General features: G+C 49.8%; 1 protein-coding gene across 2 annotated transcripts; it reads left to right on the forward strand.

The window, feature by feature from the left end:
* Positions 1–706: 706 nt before the first annotated feature.
* LOC125354699 (keratin, type II cytoskeletal 72-like) lies at positions 707–9844 on the forward strand. Of its 2 annotated transcripts, XM_048350471.1 has the most exons (9): positions 707–1159; positions 2726–2940; positions 4364–4424; positions 4782–4877; positions 5908–6072; positions 6942–7067; positions 7819–8039; positions 8853–8887; positions 9654–9844. In XM_048350471.1, exons 1-9 carry the CDS (start codon positions 707–709, stop codon positions 9842–9844), a joined length of 1563 nt encoding a protein of 520 aa, XP_048206428.1. The 2 variants fall into 2 exon arrangements, with proteins under 2 accessions (XP_048206428.1, XP_048206437.1); XM_048350480.1 differs by lacking the exon at positions 6942–7067.
* The last annotated feature ends 5761 nt before the right edge of the window (positions 9845–15605 follow it).

Here is a 15605-nt window from a genome sequence, read left to right on the forward strand (position 1 = left end):
GCAATGTGGATAAACAGCCTAGCTGTCATCACACTTTAGGATTGGCTCAGGGGAAGCTGTCATTCATTTGTCCCCAGGGACCGTATGACCACCTCAGGAGGAACCCCTAGGGAATAACTCAGAGTTCAGCAAGGAGCTCTTCCTAAGCACCAGTCCACTGCACAGCCACCCTGTGTGGTAGCCCTGGGGCAGCAGGGGTGGTGAGGGGCAATCCACCTTCATCAACAGAAGTCACCCAGCAGAAACAGCCTGGACTTCTCCTCTCTGTTCTGCCCCCTCAGGACAGACCCACCCGAATTTTCCATCCAAGATCTTGGCAGTGATGAATCCAGTAATTGGAGGGAAGCACGTGGAGATATGGTGGCCAAATTATTATAATGCAGAAGGTAAGCAGAGGAAATGCAAGGTTCCAGGCCCTTTTATTGGCGATTCATGAAGAGTTCAAGTGTTAAGAGACAAAAATCTTGGAAGCTAGATGGTAATTTCCTAGATGAAGAACCCAAGAGATCCAAAGTGACATAAAAGATATTCCCAAGGTACAAATTAGGCTGACTCCAGCTTGCTATCTGCACGGAGCTATTTAAGGGGCCAAGCTGGTTCAGGAGCGCAGCTGTGAGCCCTTGAGTGCCGCCCTGCCCGCTCGCTCCGCGCTCTGCGCACCGCCCAGCAGCCCCAACAGCCCAGACGCCCTCGGACCTCGCCAGCCATGAGTCGCCAGCTGACCCTCTACTCCAGCGGAGAGCGCCTGGGCTTCAGCGGCTGCTCGGCGGTCATCTCCAGCCGGTTCAGCAGCAGTCGCTCCTCGTTCAGGGCAGGGGTCAAGGGCGCAGCCACCTTTGGCAGCCGGAGCCTCTTCAGCATGGGGGGCGGCCGGCGCCTAGCGCTCAGCACTGCACGGTCTGGCGGCTTTGCGCCAGGCCAGGGGGGCTCGGGTGGTGGTCGTCCCGGTGGCTTCGTGGGCACGGTGTTTGGCAGCACTGGATTGGGACCTACGTGTCCGTCTGTGTGCCCCCCGGGGGGCATCCCTCAGGTCTTCGTCAACAAGAGCCTCCTAGCCCCCCTTAATGTGGAGCTGGACCCGGAGATCCAGAAGGTCCGCACTCAGGAGCACGAGCAGATCAAGGCGCTGAACAACAAATTCGCTTCCTTCATTGACAAGGTGGGTCCTGGTGCCTCTCCCGACCCCTGCCTCTGCCTCCGCTCCCAATGCCCAGTGGACCCATTCCGCCATTGATGGGCATGTGGGAATTGGTGTGAGAGAATACTTTTCTGAGCCTTTCCTTACTTATCTGCAAAACAGACACAGTAATGAACCTGAGCCTAGTGTGCAGTAATCAGGACCAATGGATGCATGTTTACATTCCCAAGGAAGGGCAATCTCCCTATTTCTTTTGGGGAAAAGACTCTGCGAAGGGAGGAGGTGCACCATAGGCAGAAGACCTGCTGAATGGGTCTGACACTCCCAGTTTCAGATAAGGAGACGGAAACACACATCCAGGAAGGTTCACTGGAAGGACACAAGCCATGGAATATTCTAGGACTTGACAAGTGTTGAAGGAACTGAAAGGTAGGGAGAGGAAAGCTATGCATGGCACACAGCTTTCCAGAGGAAGTGGGAGAACAGAACCAGAACATTGAAGGGTCAGGGTTAAGGGGCTGTTTATTTTTCAATTTAACACATCAGTTTATAAGTTCAAGGTATCTGGATCAATATCACCCCTTCCATGGTTCTCCTTGAGGGGCCATTCAGAGGGAAGACATGTCAAGGTGAATGAGGAGAGTATACTCAGAAATGGGGGTGACAAAGAAGGTATCTCTGGAAGTTCAGTGGGAAGAAATAAAGAATGGGCTTTGTCTCCACCATGACAGGTGAGAAGGACACATAATAAGCACAATTGCTGACATGGTTGGAGATGTTGTTCAGCATCTGGTGCTATCCCAGTGATGAATTTCTTAAGGCACAACCTCCAATTCTCTTATTACTCTGCCTTGTAGATGAGGCAGCTAAGGCATAGAAGGCTAAGAAATGAGCCAATGTGGGCTGTGCGTGTGTCTTTGTGTGTGTGCGCGCGCTAAGGAGAGTGAGGGAGGAGGTTTGGTAGGAGAGGCTGAGTGGAAGACACACAGCCAGGATTCTGGAGGACAAGACCCTCGTACTGTGAGTCCTCTTTCCTTTTACTTAAAAAAAATCTTACCATTTCTAGATTGTTCATATGAGAGCATCTGTGTTGATTTGCTTTAACACAATGCTCTCCATCCATTTTCCTTCCAATGAAATAATTTCATCCTTCCTTATGGCTGAATAAAATTCCATAGTTATATGCACATCACATTTTCTTTATCCATTCCATCAGTTGTTGGGCACCTAGGCTGGTTCCAAAGAGTGGCTATTGTGTATTGTGCTGCAATAAACCTAAACTAGCGTGCAGCTTACTCCATTGCATACTTGGGTTTAAACTCAGGTCCTCATGTTCTCTCCTTTGGCTTTTGTGTTTATGGTTGACATTCTACTATTGAAGCCACACCACCACTTCTGGCTTTTTGCTGACTAATTAGAGATAAGTGTCTCCTGAATTTGTCTGCCTTGCTTCAAACTGTGATGCTTAGATCTTAGCCTCCCAAGTGGGTAAGGATTACACGTGTAAGTCACCTGTGCCTAGCTCTGTCCCACTCTTGAGTGACAATTTCCATGGAGACTCAACGGTAGCTGGGCTTTGGGTCCCAGGTGCGCTTCCTGGAGCAGCAGAACCAGGTGCTGGAGACCAAGTGGGAGCTGCTGCAGCAGCTGGACCTGAACAACTGCAGGAAGAATCTGGAGTCCATTCACGAGGGCCACATCAGCAGCCTGCGGAAGCAGCTGGAGACGCTGTCTGGGGACCGGGTGAGGCTGGACTCGGAGCTGAGGAGCATGAGGGACGTGGTGGAGGACTACAAGAAGAGGTGAGTGGAGGCAGAGAAAGGGCTGCTGGAGACTTGGCTTCCCTTGGAGGTGCTGTCGTTACCTTATGTCCTCTGCTGAGACAACTGATTGCTACTTCCTGTGCCACAGGCAAGGGAGAGACATGTAGATAGAATGTGGCTTAGAAAGGCAAACCCACATCATTTTACCCAGAATGGTGCTCTGAGTAGGCTAGGGATGTGGTCCAATTTCTAGTGTTAGAAATGAGAGAATGAGGCCAAATAATAGGCTGAAAACCAGATGGACAAACCAAATGGTTTTGGAGTTCCTTTTGAGTGGAGCTTTCTGTAGAAGCTCCAGAGGTGAAACACTAATCTTAGAAGAAATTTGAAAAGTCATAAAAAATGAATTTTTAAAACTTACTTTGTGCCAAAATGAGTCTGTGCTTACTAATTCCATCTTTAAAATGAATAATTAAGCCAGCCTTGGGTGGCTTGCTTATGCAATTCTAGCTACTCAGAAGACCGAGATTTGAGGTTCACATTTCAAAGCCAGCCCAGGCAGGAAAGTCCTTGAGACTCTTATTTCCAATTAGCCACTAAAAAGTCAGAAATGGAGCTGTGGCTCAAGTGCTAGAGTGTCAGCCTTGAGCAAAAACGCTAAGAGATAATCCCTAGGCTTTGAATTTAAGCTGCAGCACAGAGAGAGAGAGAGAGAGAGAGAGAGAGAGAGAGAGAGAGAGACAGAGAGACAGAGAGAGAGAGAGCAGGAGAGAGAGGATGGAGGGGAGAGAGAGGGGGAGAGAGATTAAGAACATATCTGGAAGAATAGATTGGATACCTCTCTGAGTTGAGTCAGTGATGAGAGAATAATACATATAGATGAGAGAATAATACATATAGATGAGAAGATAATAAATACAGATTCAGTAACCCTGATGCTTTGAAGCTTATCTCAGGTATAGGCAACTTCTATAGTTGCAGGTGGTAGAGATAGTGCTGAGCTCCTTCTCTTGATCTGCATTCAATCTGCTCTCTATTCTTTTCTGAGCCCTGCAGGGAGACCCCACGGGGAGGGCACTGATTGTGGGCACCGTTTTAAAGAATACTGTCAGAATGGAAATGAGTACAATGTGACTAGTGCAAATGGAGTCAAGACAGACATTAGAGCCCACGTGGAGATCCGAGAGGGTTTGGAGAGAAAAGGAGTCTGTGTGGCACAGCCTGGCAATGCGAGGTGGAGGCATGGGTTTGGGGGGCTGTGCTCTCTCAGAGCCTGCCCAAGGGTGAAGGCACAGAGCCCCAGGATGGGCTCCATTGAAGCCACCCCATTCCACATTCCGGGAAGGAAGTGGTGGTACACGACCTTCCCCAGGCAGCTCTTGGCGCCGGAGGCAGTCACTGCTCAGGGAGGATCTGCAGGACTGGGTCCCAATGCCAATGCCGTTCCTCTCCCTGTCCACAGGTATGAGGTAGAGATTAACCGACGCACTGCTGCTGAGAATGAGTTCGTGGTGCTGAAGAAGGTACATGGGGTGCAGGCAGGGCTGGGAGAAGCCCATGGATCCTGACCCCCGGCCACAGTGACCTGTGTAGGATGAGGAAAGACAACCTTGGTGTCATTTACTGGCTCCTCCCTCCCTTCACTGGAGTGCATGCTGCTTCCCCAAATCCGCCAGTCTAGCATCCAGCAATTGGGCTGCACTTCCAGCATGGGCTTTGCACTCCCATGAGTTGGCTTCCTCTTGGGTTGGGCCATCCTTCAGGGATAAGGGTTAGAGAGAGTTAGAAATCCTTGGCTCCCAGCGGCAAGGGAGGGCAGGGAAGGCAGGGCAAGGTAGGGTAGGGAAGGCAGCACCTTGATCATCCCCTGTGTGCTCCAGGATGTAGATGCCGCCTACATGAACAAGGTTGAGCTTCAAGCCAAAGTGGAATCTCTGACAGACGATATCAAATTCTTCAAGTGCCTCTATGAAGGGGTAAGAACCTCGCCAACCTCTCTTGTGTGGCTGTTCCTCTTGCAGGTGGCTTCTGGCCTGTGGCTTGTATGGTTGTGTGAATCAAGGGTTGGGGTGGAGAAGCCTTTCAGTTGGTATAGCTGATATCCACTGAGACTCTACAAAGGGTGTATGAGCTAGGCTGTGAGGAGGTCATAAATGGAGAGGGAATGATTCCTGATCTCCAGGAGTTCATGGTCTGGCAGGAGATTCAGTATGCAGTGGAGCTTTGAGAGCACAGAGAGAGGCATAACAAGCCCATCCTAGGTCACCGGGGAAAGGCCCCTGGAGAAAGGAGAAAGATTTCAGCGGGTGCTGGGAAGGAGCCTGATGGAGCAGAAAGAAAAGGGAGGATGTAGAATCCTGCAGTGTGTGGATGCTTGAGAGCTGGAGAAGGAAAAAGTGGTGGAGACCTGGAGCCAGTGGTTCACACCTGTCATCCTAGCTACTCGGGAAGCTGAGATCCGGGGATCACAGTTCAAAGCTACGGCCAGGCAGTCTGTGAGAATCTTTAATTAATCACACACACACACACACACACACACACACACACACACACAGAGAGAGAGAGAGAGAGAGAAATGAAGCTGTGGCTCAAGTGGTACAGCACTAGCCATGAGCACAATAGCTCAGGGACAGGTCCCAGGTCTTGAGTTCAAGCCCCAATACTGGCACCAAAAATAAAGGTGTTAAGTGACTTCCTTGAGACCTCTAAGTGCCACAAGGAGAGTACAGGTATGCTTCTGTGGAGGGAGGTGACATTTCTGGTTTCTGAGGAAAACAATGAAGATGGGTGGGAGGGTCCCAAGTTCAGGATGAAAGAGGAGCCCACTGTTTGGGGATGGAACTCAAGGCAGCCATTCTTACCCCCGACAGCCACTGCTGCTGGGGCAGTTGGAACACAGAGGAAAGGCAGTTGGGAGCAATGAGGACTGTGCCCAGAGAGGATCAGGAGAAGGGGTCCTCTCCTGGGAATTCCCTCACCGGCTTCCTTCCCCCAACTCTTCTGTAGGAGATTGCTCAGATGCAGTCCCACATCAGCGACACGTCTGTCATTCTGTCCATGGACAATAACCGGCAGCTGGATCTGGACAGCATCATCAATGATGTGCGAGCCCAGTATGAGGACATGGCCATGAAGAGCAAGGCTGAGACGGAGACCCTGTACCAGGGCAAGGTGAGTCTAAGCCCAGGGACCGCTGCTGGGGAGCTCGCCTCACGCATGCATGCATATGCCGTGTGTGTGTGTGCGCACGCGCGTGTGCATGTGTGTACATGCACACGCGCATGTGTATGCCTGTGCATTTGAACTCAGTGGGAGATCTCCTACTCTTTTGAAGTCAGGTTTCATAAAAATGTCTTCTGTGATCCAGGGAGATCATGGTAGATTTGGTATTTGTTAGGGATATAAATTACATTTAACCCTTACCTAAAATGGTCTCTGCTGGTAGCTGAGGCCCTATCAGCCTCAACTGTGATAAGGCTCTGACACAGTCTCATGGGGAATCCAAATAGTTCCGTTTTCCTTCCTTGCTTCCAACTTTGACAAAGACAGTTCCAGGTGCAACAAAGCTCTCACATTGGAAAAGCAAAGGATCCTACTGAACTGGAACAGGCTCCTCTTTAGGAGAAATGGTGCTCCCCCACACATACTCTTTCCCTCTACCTCCCCCCTTTGCTGGTGCTTACATTGATTCAATAATTTAAACACACATAGTCACCCTCCTGGTAATGAGGGTAAACCACTCTTAAACAGGTGAATTGTGTATGTGTGCACTGGGCTTGAACCCAGGGCCAGGGCACTGTTCCTTAGCTTTTTTGCTCACAGCTGACACTCTACTTTGTGAGCCACAGCTCCACTACCAGCCTTTTACTGATTAATTGGAGACCAGAGCCTCACTGACTTTCTTGCTAGGCTGGTTTCAAGCCTTGATCCTCAGATCTCAGTCTCCTGAGTAACTAGGATTACAGGTGTGAGCCACTGGCACCAAGCAACTGGGTGAATTCTTCACTGCCCTGCGCTTCTCTTTTGTCACCCAATCTCAGATCCAGGAGCTGCAGCTTACAGCAGGCCAGCATGGGGATGACCTCAAACTCACCAAGGCTGAGATCTCAGAGCTCAACCGGTTCATCCAGAGGATCCACTTGGAGATAAGCAATGTGAAGAAGCAGGTGGGTTTCCAGCAATGAGTCCTTGATGGAGTTGACTGGACATCAATCTGGACAAGATGGAATATGCAAACGGGGTGAAACACAGTTCTGTCCTCAGGCAAATGTTGGTAACTCATCTGGAGGGGAAGATCAGAATGTGTGGGGATGGGGGGGGGGGCATTCCACATAGCTCAGCATAAGCCGTCAGTGCTGCAGGAGTCCAGAGAGTCTGGAAGTGAGTGAGAACCTGGGAGAAGCTTTTGTGCAGGAGGTAGGATTACACTGGGGTGAGAGAGGGAGGAGAGAGGAGAAGGTATCCAGGCAAAGTAGCTGGCAAGGGCAGCAGATGGAGGTGGGGTGTGTGTGGTATGCATTCAGGGAAGAAGGAGTGGATCTGCAATGCAACTAGGGTGACTGAAGCAGAGATCACACCAAGCAGGATTAGATAGATTGTGGATGCACTCTTTTGCAAGATAGTGGGGTTGGTTTAGACTGTGCATGAGGTAAAAGGACCCATTGGCAAGTTTCACCTGATCATTTCTTGCTGATTTTAGAAGAGAACAGAGAAGAAAGATCTCCTACCCTAGATGGCTCAGGGCCCTGCTCTGGAGTAGCCTTCCCCATGGAGTGCAGCTCCCCCTCTCTGTGAGCACGTGTGGTTTCAAAGTCAGCAAACCTCTGAGTATTTTCTTTCAGTCAGGATCACATAGTCAGGAACATTGTCAGAGAAGGATCCCAAACCCACGGTGTTGAATCTCTTTACCCCTGCCAGTGCTCCAACCTGGAGACAGCCATTGCGGACACAGAGCAGCGGGGTGACTGTGTACTCAAAGATGCCCAGGCCAAGCTGGATGAGCTGGACAGCATAATGCAGCAGAGTAAGGAGAATCTGGCCCGGATGCTGTGTGAGTACCAGGAGCTCTTGAACGTCAAGCTGGCGCTGGACATAGAGATTGCCACCTACAGGAAGCTGCTGGAGGGTGAAGAGAGCCGGTAAGGGGACCTTGTGCTTGGTTTTCTGCTTTAATTAGAAGCTCTAAGGCAAACAGTTTGGTTCTGTGCAGGACCTATTGATATAAGGTCATAGAGGAGAAGGACCAAGTTGTAACAACCACTGAGAGGCTGTGGGAGAAGAATATAGGGTTTGACTCTCTACAGGTGGAGGAGGGGCAAGAAGGTCCCCAAGAATCATCCCAAGTTTAAATTCACTCTGGCAAAGCCTAGGGCTTGGTGAGGGATGCAGGCTCATTCTTCTTAATTGTCTGAGACCATTGGTGCTGGGTGCTAGCAGCTCATACCTGTAATCCTAGCTACCCAGGAGGCTGAGATCTGAGGATTATGGTTTAAAGCCAGCCCAGACTCTTTTTCCAACTAACCAGCAAAAAGCCAGAAGTGTGTGTGTGGGGGGGAGGGGGTTGACTCAAGTGGTGGAATACTAGCCTTGAATAAAAGAGCTAAGGGAGAATGCTTTGGCCCTGAGTTCAAGACCCAGTCCTGGCATGTGTGTGTGCACACACAAACACAGATACACAGAGTTTATTGGCATAACTAGTGGGGGATTGAGCTATTAACTATCCCACACAACAAATAAATAACCCAATGCATCTGATGGAGAGTGACTCCTTATAGCAGCCCAAGTTTTCACCTTGGTTCCCCACTTCTTGAGGGGTTCCCCTGGGATATGGAAAGAAAGGAGGCAGGTGGGGCTGGGGATGCATTCTGAGAGGAGTGACCCAGTCCCAGATGCAGCCTGGATAGACAGTGCTTGTTGGTGAAGGTTGTGCCTGTTTTCTTTTCCCTCTACAGGATGTCTGGTGAATACCCAAATTCTGTGAGCCTCTGTAAGTACTTGCATATGTTGGGCCTCACTTACTTTCTTTAATGGAAGTCACTCTAGTTGAAGGATTTGGCAAACACTTGAAACCAGAAAAAAGGGTTCTAGATTTGGTAATTGTCAGAAAGTATTGAGTGGGGAATCATAATGATATCATGAAGCACAGCAGTGTAATGTACAGAAAGAGTCCATGATGTATAAACCAATGACCTGCTACTGTAAGAATGAAGCCAGAGCCAGATGACAGGCTTAGATTGCAGGGTTGGGGGCAGGTTGTAGGGGAGCCTAAAAGACCACTGATGAGAAAGAGGTAGCTGTAACAACATTCTCTGGGATCATGCCATGGGGAGAGCACTGGAGAGGAGCCATGTACTGAGAAGCAGGGATATTCCCATCAGCCCCCACTGCATTAGCAGTATAGATGCTTCTTTCATGAAGTGCCTGTTCTCATTTGGCCTACACCAGGGGGAAACACTAAAGGAGTTTCTGTCTGCCATGAGCCTAAAGTCTGATATTGTCAGATTGGACACAGAGCACTAGGGAAAGGAAGAGGTATGGGCCAAGTACATGAAAAATGAAGCCATTCTGGTATTATCAGATTTATATATGAAGATTTATCAGATGTATGTAGGAAGTCATATGTAATTAGTGCTCATGGAAATCACTTAACTGAGAGAATGGGCTACAAGAATGGACTTGGATGGCCTATGAGGGGCTCTGACAAGGTGTAGGGCTGACTGGGGCTGTTATTCTTTTGTCCCTCGCTTCCCCAGCTGTCGTCAGCAGCACCAATGCAGGGCCAGGAGGAGCTGGCTTCACTGTGGGCTTCGGGGCCTCAAGCAGTTACAGCTACAGGCCTATGGCACTGGAGGTCAAGACCAAGGGCAGCTGTGGCAGTGAGCTCAAGGATCCCCTCATCAAAACCTTGGGCAGCAGCTGTGCCACCAAAAAGGCCGCCAGATGAGAGGGCAGTAGTGGCTATGCCAACAGAAGGCTGCAGATCCAACCGCCTCCAGCACCTCTTTCTAAGATGGAAAGTGATTTCTCCATCACCACGATCCCAATCCCACCTCTCTTCGTGCTGTCCTTGGTGGGGCAATGTTCTGATGCAGGAAGACCAGGCGGGGGCTCTTTCAGTGATCCCCCTCCTGGCTACTTTTCATGGAGTAACTGACCCAAACTTAGAGCACAGGCCCAGATGTTTTCCCGAAGCCATCTGCAATCCCCTCAGCCCTGGGTCTTTCTTGGGCTCTCCCTAGCAAGGGGGTGGCTTTTTAGGTCCTTTAACTGGGATTATGTCTATTTTTCTGCTTCTCTGGCAATAAACAGTTGACTTCATTTGTTTTAGTCTTTTTTTTTTCTTCTTCTTCTTCTTCTGTGTGCTATAGCAGAATACTTGAGGCTGGGGAATTTATAAAGCATGAGGGTCTATTCTGACTCACAGTTCTGGAGACATAAGAACATAGTGCCAGAATCTGTTTGGCCTCTGGTAAGGGCCTGTGCCTTGTCACATAGGACATGTGAACATGTATGGAAAAAACACACGTATGAGAGCAGCCACAGGGAGAGGTCAGACTCACTTTATAACAACCGGTGCTCAGAGAACAAATCCAGTCTCCTAGGAAGAACATTGATGTACTCCTCCAAACCCAGTCACCTCCCAGAGGCCTCTTGACACCACCCCACCAAGAACGAAATTTCAACACCAGTTCGGGTGAGGACACATCTCTAAATGCCAGCAGCATTGGGTTCTCAGTGCAGAATCTGTGCATTGCTCTAAGTTTTCTTGATCTGGATCTCACTGGGTTTGAAGCCTTAGGTGTATCTTTGCTGTTGGCCTCAGCCAGGGGATCACTGGGTCATAGCGGATCCTAGTGAGCTACTGAAATTTGTCACTGAACAGCCGCTGGCCAGGCTCAGTGTTGCATGTACCCTGGGTCACCTGTCCCACCCAATGACCTGATGACATGGATAATATCACCCCATCACAGGGAGACACGCCAAGACTGTCAGTAATTGAGAGTTTCCATATATTTTGTCAGTCAGGTTCTTGATGGCCATGAGTTCTTCCATACCTTTTTTTTGGTGTCTGGCCACTGTCCCTGTGCTCTTTTTTTTTTTTCTTTTTTTGTCAGTCATGGGCCTTGAACTCTGGGCCTGGGCGCTGAACCTGAGCTCTTCAGCCAAAGCTAGTGCTCTATCACTTGAGCCACAGTGTCACTTCCATGTTTTCTTTTTTTTTTTTGATTAATTGGAGATAAGAGTCTCATGGACTTTCCTGCCCAGGCTTGGTTTTGAACCACGATCCTCAGATCTTAGCCTCCTGAGTACCTAGGATTATAGGTATGAGCCACTGGTCCCCCTCCCCTTTACAATCAGGGTTGCTAGACTGGTCCTTCTGTCTGTCTTCTCTCTCATCATGCTGCTGCCTTCCAGCCTCCAATCCCTCCACCCCCACCCAACAGTAGCCCTTCTAGCCTCTTTGAGGCATGTTCTCTTTCATCCACAAGCATGATGTCTGCATGTAGGGAAACTGGATGAATCTGTATCTGTCCTATGTGTAAAACAGTGGTTTGGAACACAACTACTGAGTTGATGGAATCCATCAAACCTTCTAGCATGAAGGGAGAGGGAACATTCTAGCTTCCTGCTCTGTTCTATAAGGTAAGAAGACAGGTGTGGGGTGGGGGAGGGGAGCAGCAGGGTCTAGACTGTTGGCTGCATACCCACAGAACCTTCAAGAACACCTCACACAGCTGGTTGGTGCTTTATCTTCATGGTGTCATGGCAGCTGCTCACATGTCCGTTTTTCTTCCACTCCCACAGCCTCCCCACTTTGCTCCAGGACCTTCAGGTCCACTTCACAGGTGTTCGTACTCGGCATGCTGATCCCTCAGGACTGCATGGCTGGGGGTAGCCAGGTCATCACATGTCTGCATGACCTGGTATGCAAATGATGAGGCATCACTGTGTCATGTCAGTGAGTTTATGTTCTATGTATATTGCATGGCTCTGAATTCTAGTGCTTTTAATTACCAGTAGAGATCCAGTATAAGATTCTGCTTTTAGACAGAAGTTCATACAAGGTGGCTTTTGTTGTGTGCTTTCTGTTTGTGGGGTGTCTTCTCAATCCTGTCTAAGCACATCAGTCTGGCTGCTCTGACAGTTCTCCCAAAATGACATGGGTGCTATTGTTGGAAGCTGCTATTTCTATGCTACTGCTCTTACTGAGGATATAGGGGCTTCGAGGGGTTCAACAGCTCACCAGGGGTCCCACAGAGATGATGGCAGAGGTGGGAGTTGAAGCCCAGATAATGCTGGAGCCTACGTTTCCAGAAATGCCTTATCCTCACTAGGGAGCTTACTGTACAGGTGAATGAAGGCACATTTGGAGAAAAATGTCTTTAGGTGGTTTGACCATTGTGCTAATTAGTGTGCTCTTACCCATATCTAGGAGTATAGGTCAGCCATTATATGTGGCTTGTGTGTGTATGTGTATGTGTATGTGTGTGTGTGTGTGTGTGTGTGTTTGTGTGTGTGGACTGTCTTGGGCTAGCTTCAAACTATGATCTTCAGATCTCAGACTCCTGAGTAGAAAGGAATACAGGTGTGAGCTCCATGTGACATAGTGATGCAATAAGAGATACAAGATGTCTGAGGCTGGTCTATCATGGCATACTATTTTACTGTATACTGTGGTGTGTGTGTGTGTGTGTGTGTGTGTGTGTGTGTGTGTGTACAAGAAGTATACTCTAAGGGGATGATAAAGGTATAGCATGAAGTTGGGTATGGTAGCTCAAGCCCATACACCTAGTTACTTGGAAGATAGATTTGGAAAACTTGGATTCCAAGCCAGTCTGGGCATAAAAGTTTTGGAGATTCCATCTCAATCAATGATTGGGTATATTGATGCGCACCTGCTATCCTAGCCATGGTGGGAAGCACACATAGAGGATCCCAGTCCCATCTAGCCTGAGTATAAAGGGAGACTCTGTAAGTAACCAACACAGAAAGGGACTGGAAGGATGGCTGTGATGGTAGAGCACCTGCTTAGCAAGTAGGAGGCCCAGAGTCTAACAAAAAAGCCAGGTACTAGTGGCTCACACCTGTAATCCTAGCTACTCAGGAGGATCTAAAGATCTTGGTTCAAAGCCAGCCTGGGTAAGAAAGTCCATGAGACTCTTATCTCCAATTAACCACCAAAAACCTGGAAGTGGAGCTGTGGTTCAATGGGTAGGGTGCTAGCCTTAAGCACGAAAGCTCAGGCAGGGCCAGGGCCCAGGTATTGAGTTCAAGTCCAAGTCCATGCACAATGTGGTCATTTGTTAATATTAGTTTCAGGGACTCTGTAGTATACAACTGTGGTTGCTATGCCTTCATGTGGCCTGGCCATCACAGGTGACAGGACATTCTTAGCCCCATTATATGGGACCACTATGGTACATACTGCCCACTGTTGGCCAAAATATTGCCCTGCACTGCAGACTGTATGGCTTACTTGTGTTTATAGGGTGTTGTGTGTTTTGGGGGCTGTATGCTGGATTATGCCTGTTTGAGTGTGACAACAACAAGACTTGCCCAGAGGCCTGGTACAGCCCAGCTGTGGGCTGTGGGCACTGGATGTATTCATGTTCAGCTACCAGCTAGCTGCTCACTTCCCATCCCTGAATCCTTCTGGCCACCTGTATTTTGTGTATGCACTGCCCTCTGCCAGCAGCACTGGGTACTGCACCTGTCCTCCCTGGGGCCTAGGGGAAAAGACTTCCTCTTATGGCTGGTATTTGGGGGTTGATCCTGGACAAGCTGCCTGCTAGGGTGGAGAGGCTAGCTAGAGGTGATGCTGCCTCACTCCCTGGCATGCCCAGGCTGGCCCTTGCCTCCCCACTGCCTGAGCCCTTTTTCCTCACTCATTCTCTCCCATGGGAGACAAGAGGGGGCTGGGACTGTAGGCACTGCCATCTGAACCTCCTCACCCCTAGAGAACCCAGGGACTTCACAAAGCTCTTCCTCAGAGTGCTTCAGAACCATGATATCATTCCAGATGTCTTGGGACCGACAGACCTGTCACTAGTCAATCCCCTCTCCCTCCCTCCTCCCAAGCCCCAGTGGTACTTGTGCAAACCTGCTCCGCAGAGCTGCAAGGTGAGCCCCTAGAGAATGCCTTCTGTCTCCTGCTGCACAAGAGCTGGGCAGAGAGGCGCTGGCAAGGCACAGCCAAGGGTCTGCGAAAGAAGGCGGGGCATCAGAGCTGGCCACAAGCACTCTGAAAAGGCTTCCTGGAGAAAGAGGTGGCAGGACATGAACTGCTGGTGACATGGATCTTCTTAAAGACTTCGCAGGTCTCCACAGGGAGGCTGATCTAGGGTTTGAGATGCCCTTTGCCAGCTGCCTCCAACTTCCCTCCCAGGGCTCTATCACTCCTGCCATCTGCAGGGTGACAATGGTGTGAAGGAGGCTTGTTGTACACCATTCACACTTCTTGGACACATTCATACAGGTATTCCCGGAGGACTCAGGGCTTCCCCCCCCCCCCCCGCCACTCCTGCCCTCTGCAAAACATCCACCCTGTGTCAAAGCAGTTCCCTGTTGGAGGCTATGGCTTAAGTTCTCCTTCTTGTTTGCTGCTCACCCATCCCCAGAGGCCTGAGATAGTTCTTTAGTTCTCAGGGACTCCAGAACCCTTCCTGTGGGAGCTCCAGATGAAGCATTCAGTGCTAGATTAAGGCCGTTAGCGTGGTGAATGCAGGACTGGAAGAGAAGGGAGCCATGGTCTGGCGTGGGGCGGGGGGCCATAGCAGCTTGCTAGGTGCGAATCTGAATCCTTGATGTGGGCCACTTGGTCTCTGATTATTTGTTAATTTGTAAAGTGAGAAACATGGAAGGGTTAGTGTGCCAATGGACAGGGTATGCAGCAAGCCCTGGAGAGAGGATGATGTCGTGGTACCCAGGCCTCCCTGTCCGGCCAGCTTCCTGCTCTGCTTCACAGGCACTGCATTCTTCTGATGCCACTGCTTGTTCTTCTGAGCCTGCCCTTGGATCCTTATTAGGACACGTAAATCTCTATCCTTGCTCCACACTGCCCCTCTGTTTCTTGTCTCTCAGCCGGGAGAGCCAGACCTAACATTCAGGGAGCTCCGGGCTGTTTCTAGGGTATCACACCAGCCATAAGCTCTCACTTACTTCCTTGGGGGGCTTCTGGGGGAGGTGAGGGCTTGGGGCCCTGGCAGCAGCATTCCCTGTCTCCTTCTCTACAGGGGAGGCGGGACAGAACCTCCTGAAGGCTTCAGTGGGAGGAACTCACACTCTGGTCTTGCTGCTAAGCATCCCCTGGCTCAGCTCTGTTTATGAGGGCAGAGATGAGGGCTCATAGCTCCTTAGGTCCTGGAGGTTCTCTGTAGCCAGCAGGTGCACAGTCTCTAATGTCCCAGGATGGGCTGCATGGAGATGTTGTCCTCCACGAGCCCAGGGCTGAGATTACCCACTGCCTCTGGCTCTGTGGTGTAGACTAGAGCTCACTATGTTTGCAGCCGTTCTGCCTCTGTCTGTCCCAGTCTATTCTCTACACTGACCCCCACTGTTTTTGGCTTCCTTTCCCTCAATATCTACTTAAAAATATCATTGCTAGAATGTAGTCAATATGTTCAGTGCACATTATGTAAAAAAACCGAACTGTGTAAATTATGTACATTATAAACAATGTACATTATGTAAAAAAAAATGTAGCT

Source organism: Perognathus longimembris, chromosome 1 (genome assembly GCF_023159225.1).
Source record: "Perognathus longimembris pacificus isolate PPM17 chromosome 1, ASM2315922v1, whole genome shotgun sequence".
NCBI lineage: Eukaryota > Metazoa > Chordata > Mammalia > Rodentia > Heteromyidae > Perognathus > Perognathus longimembris.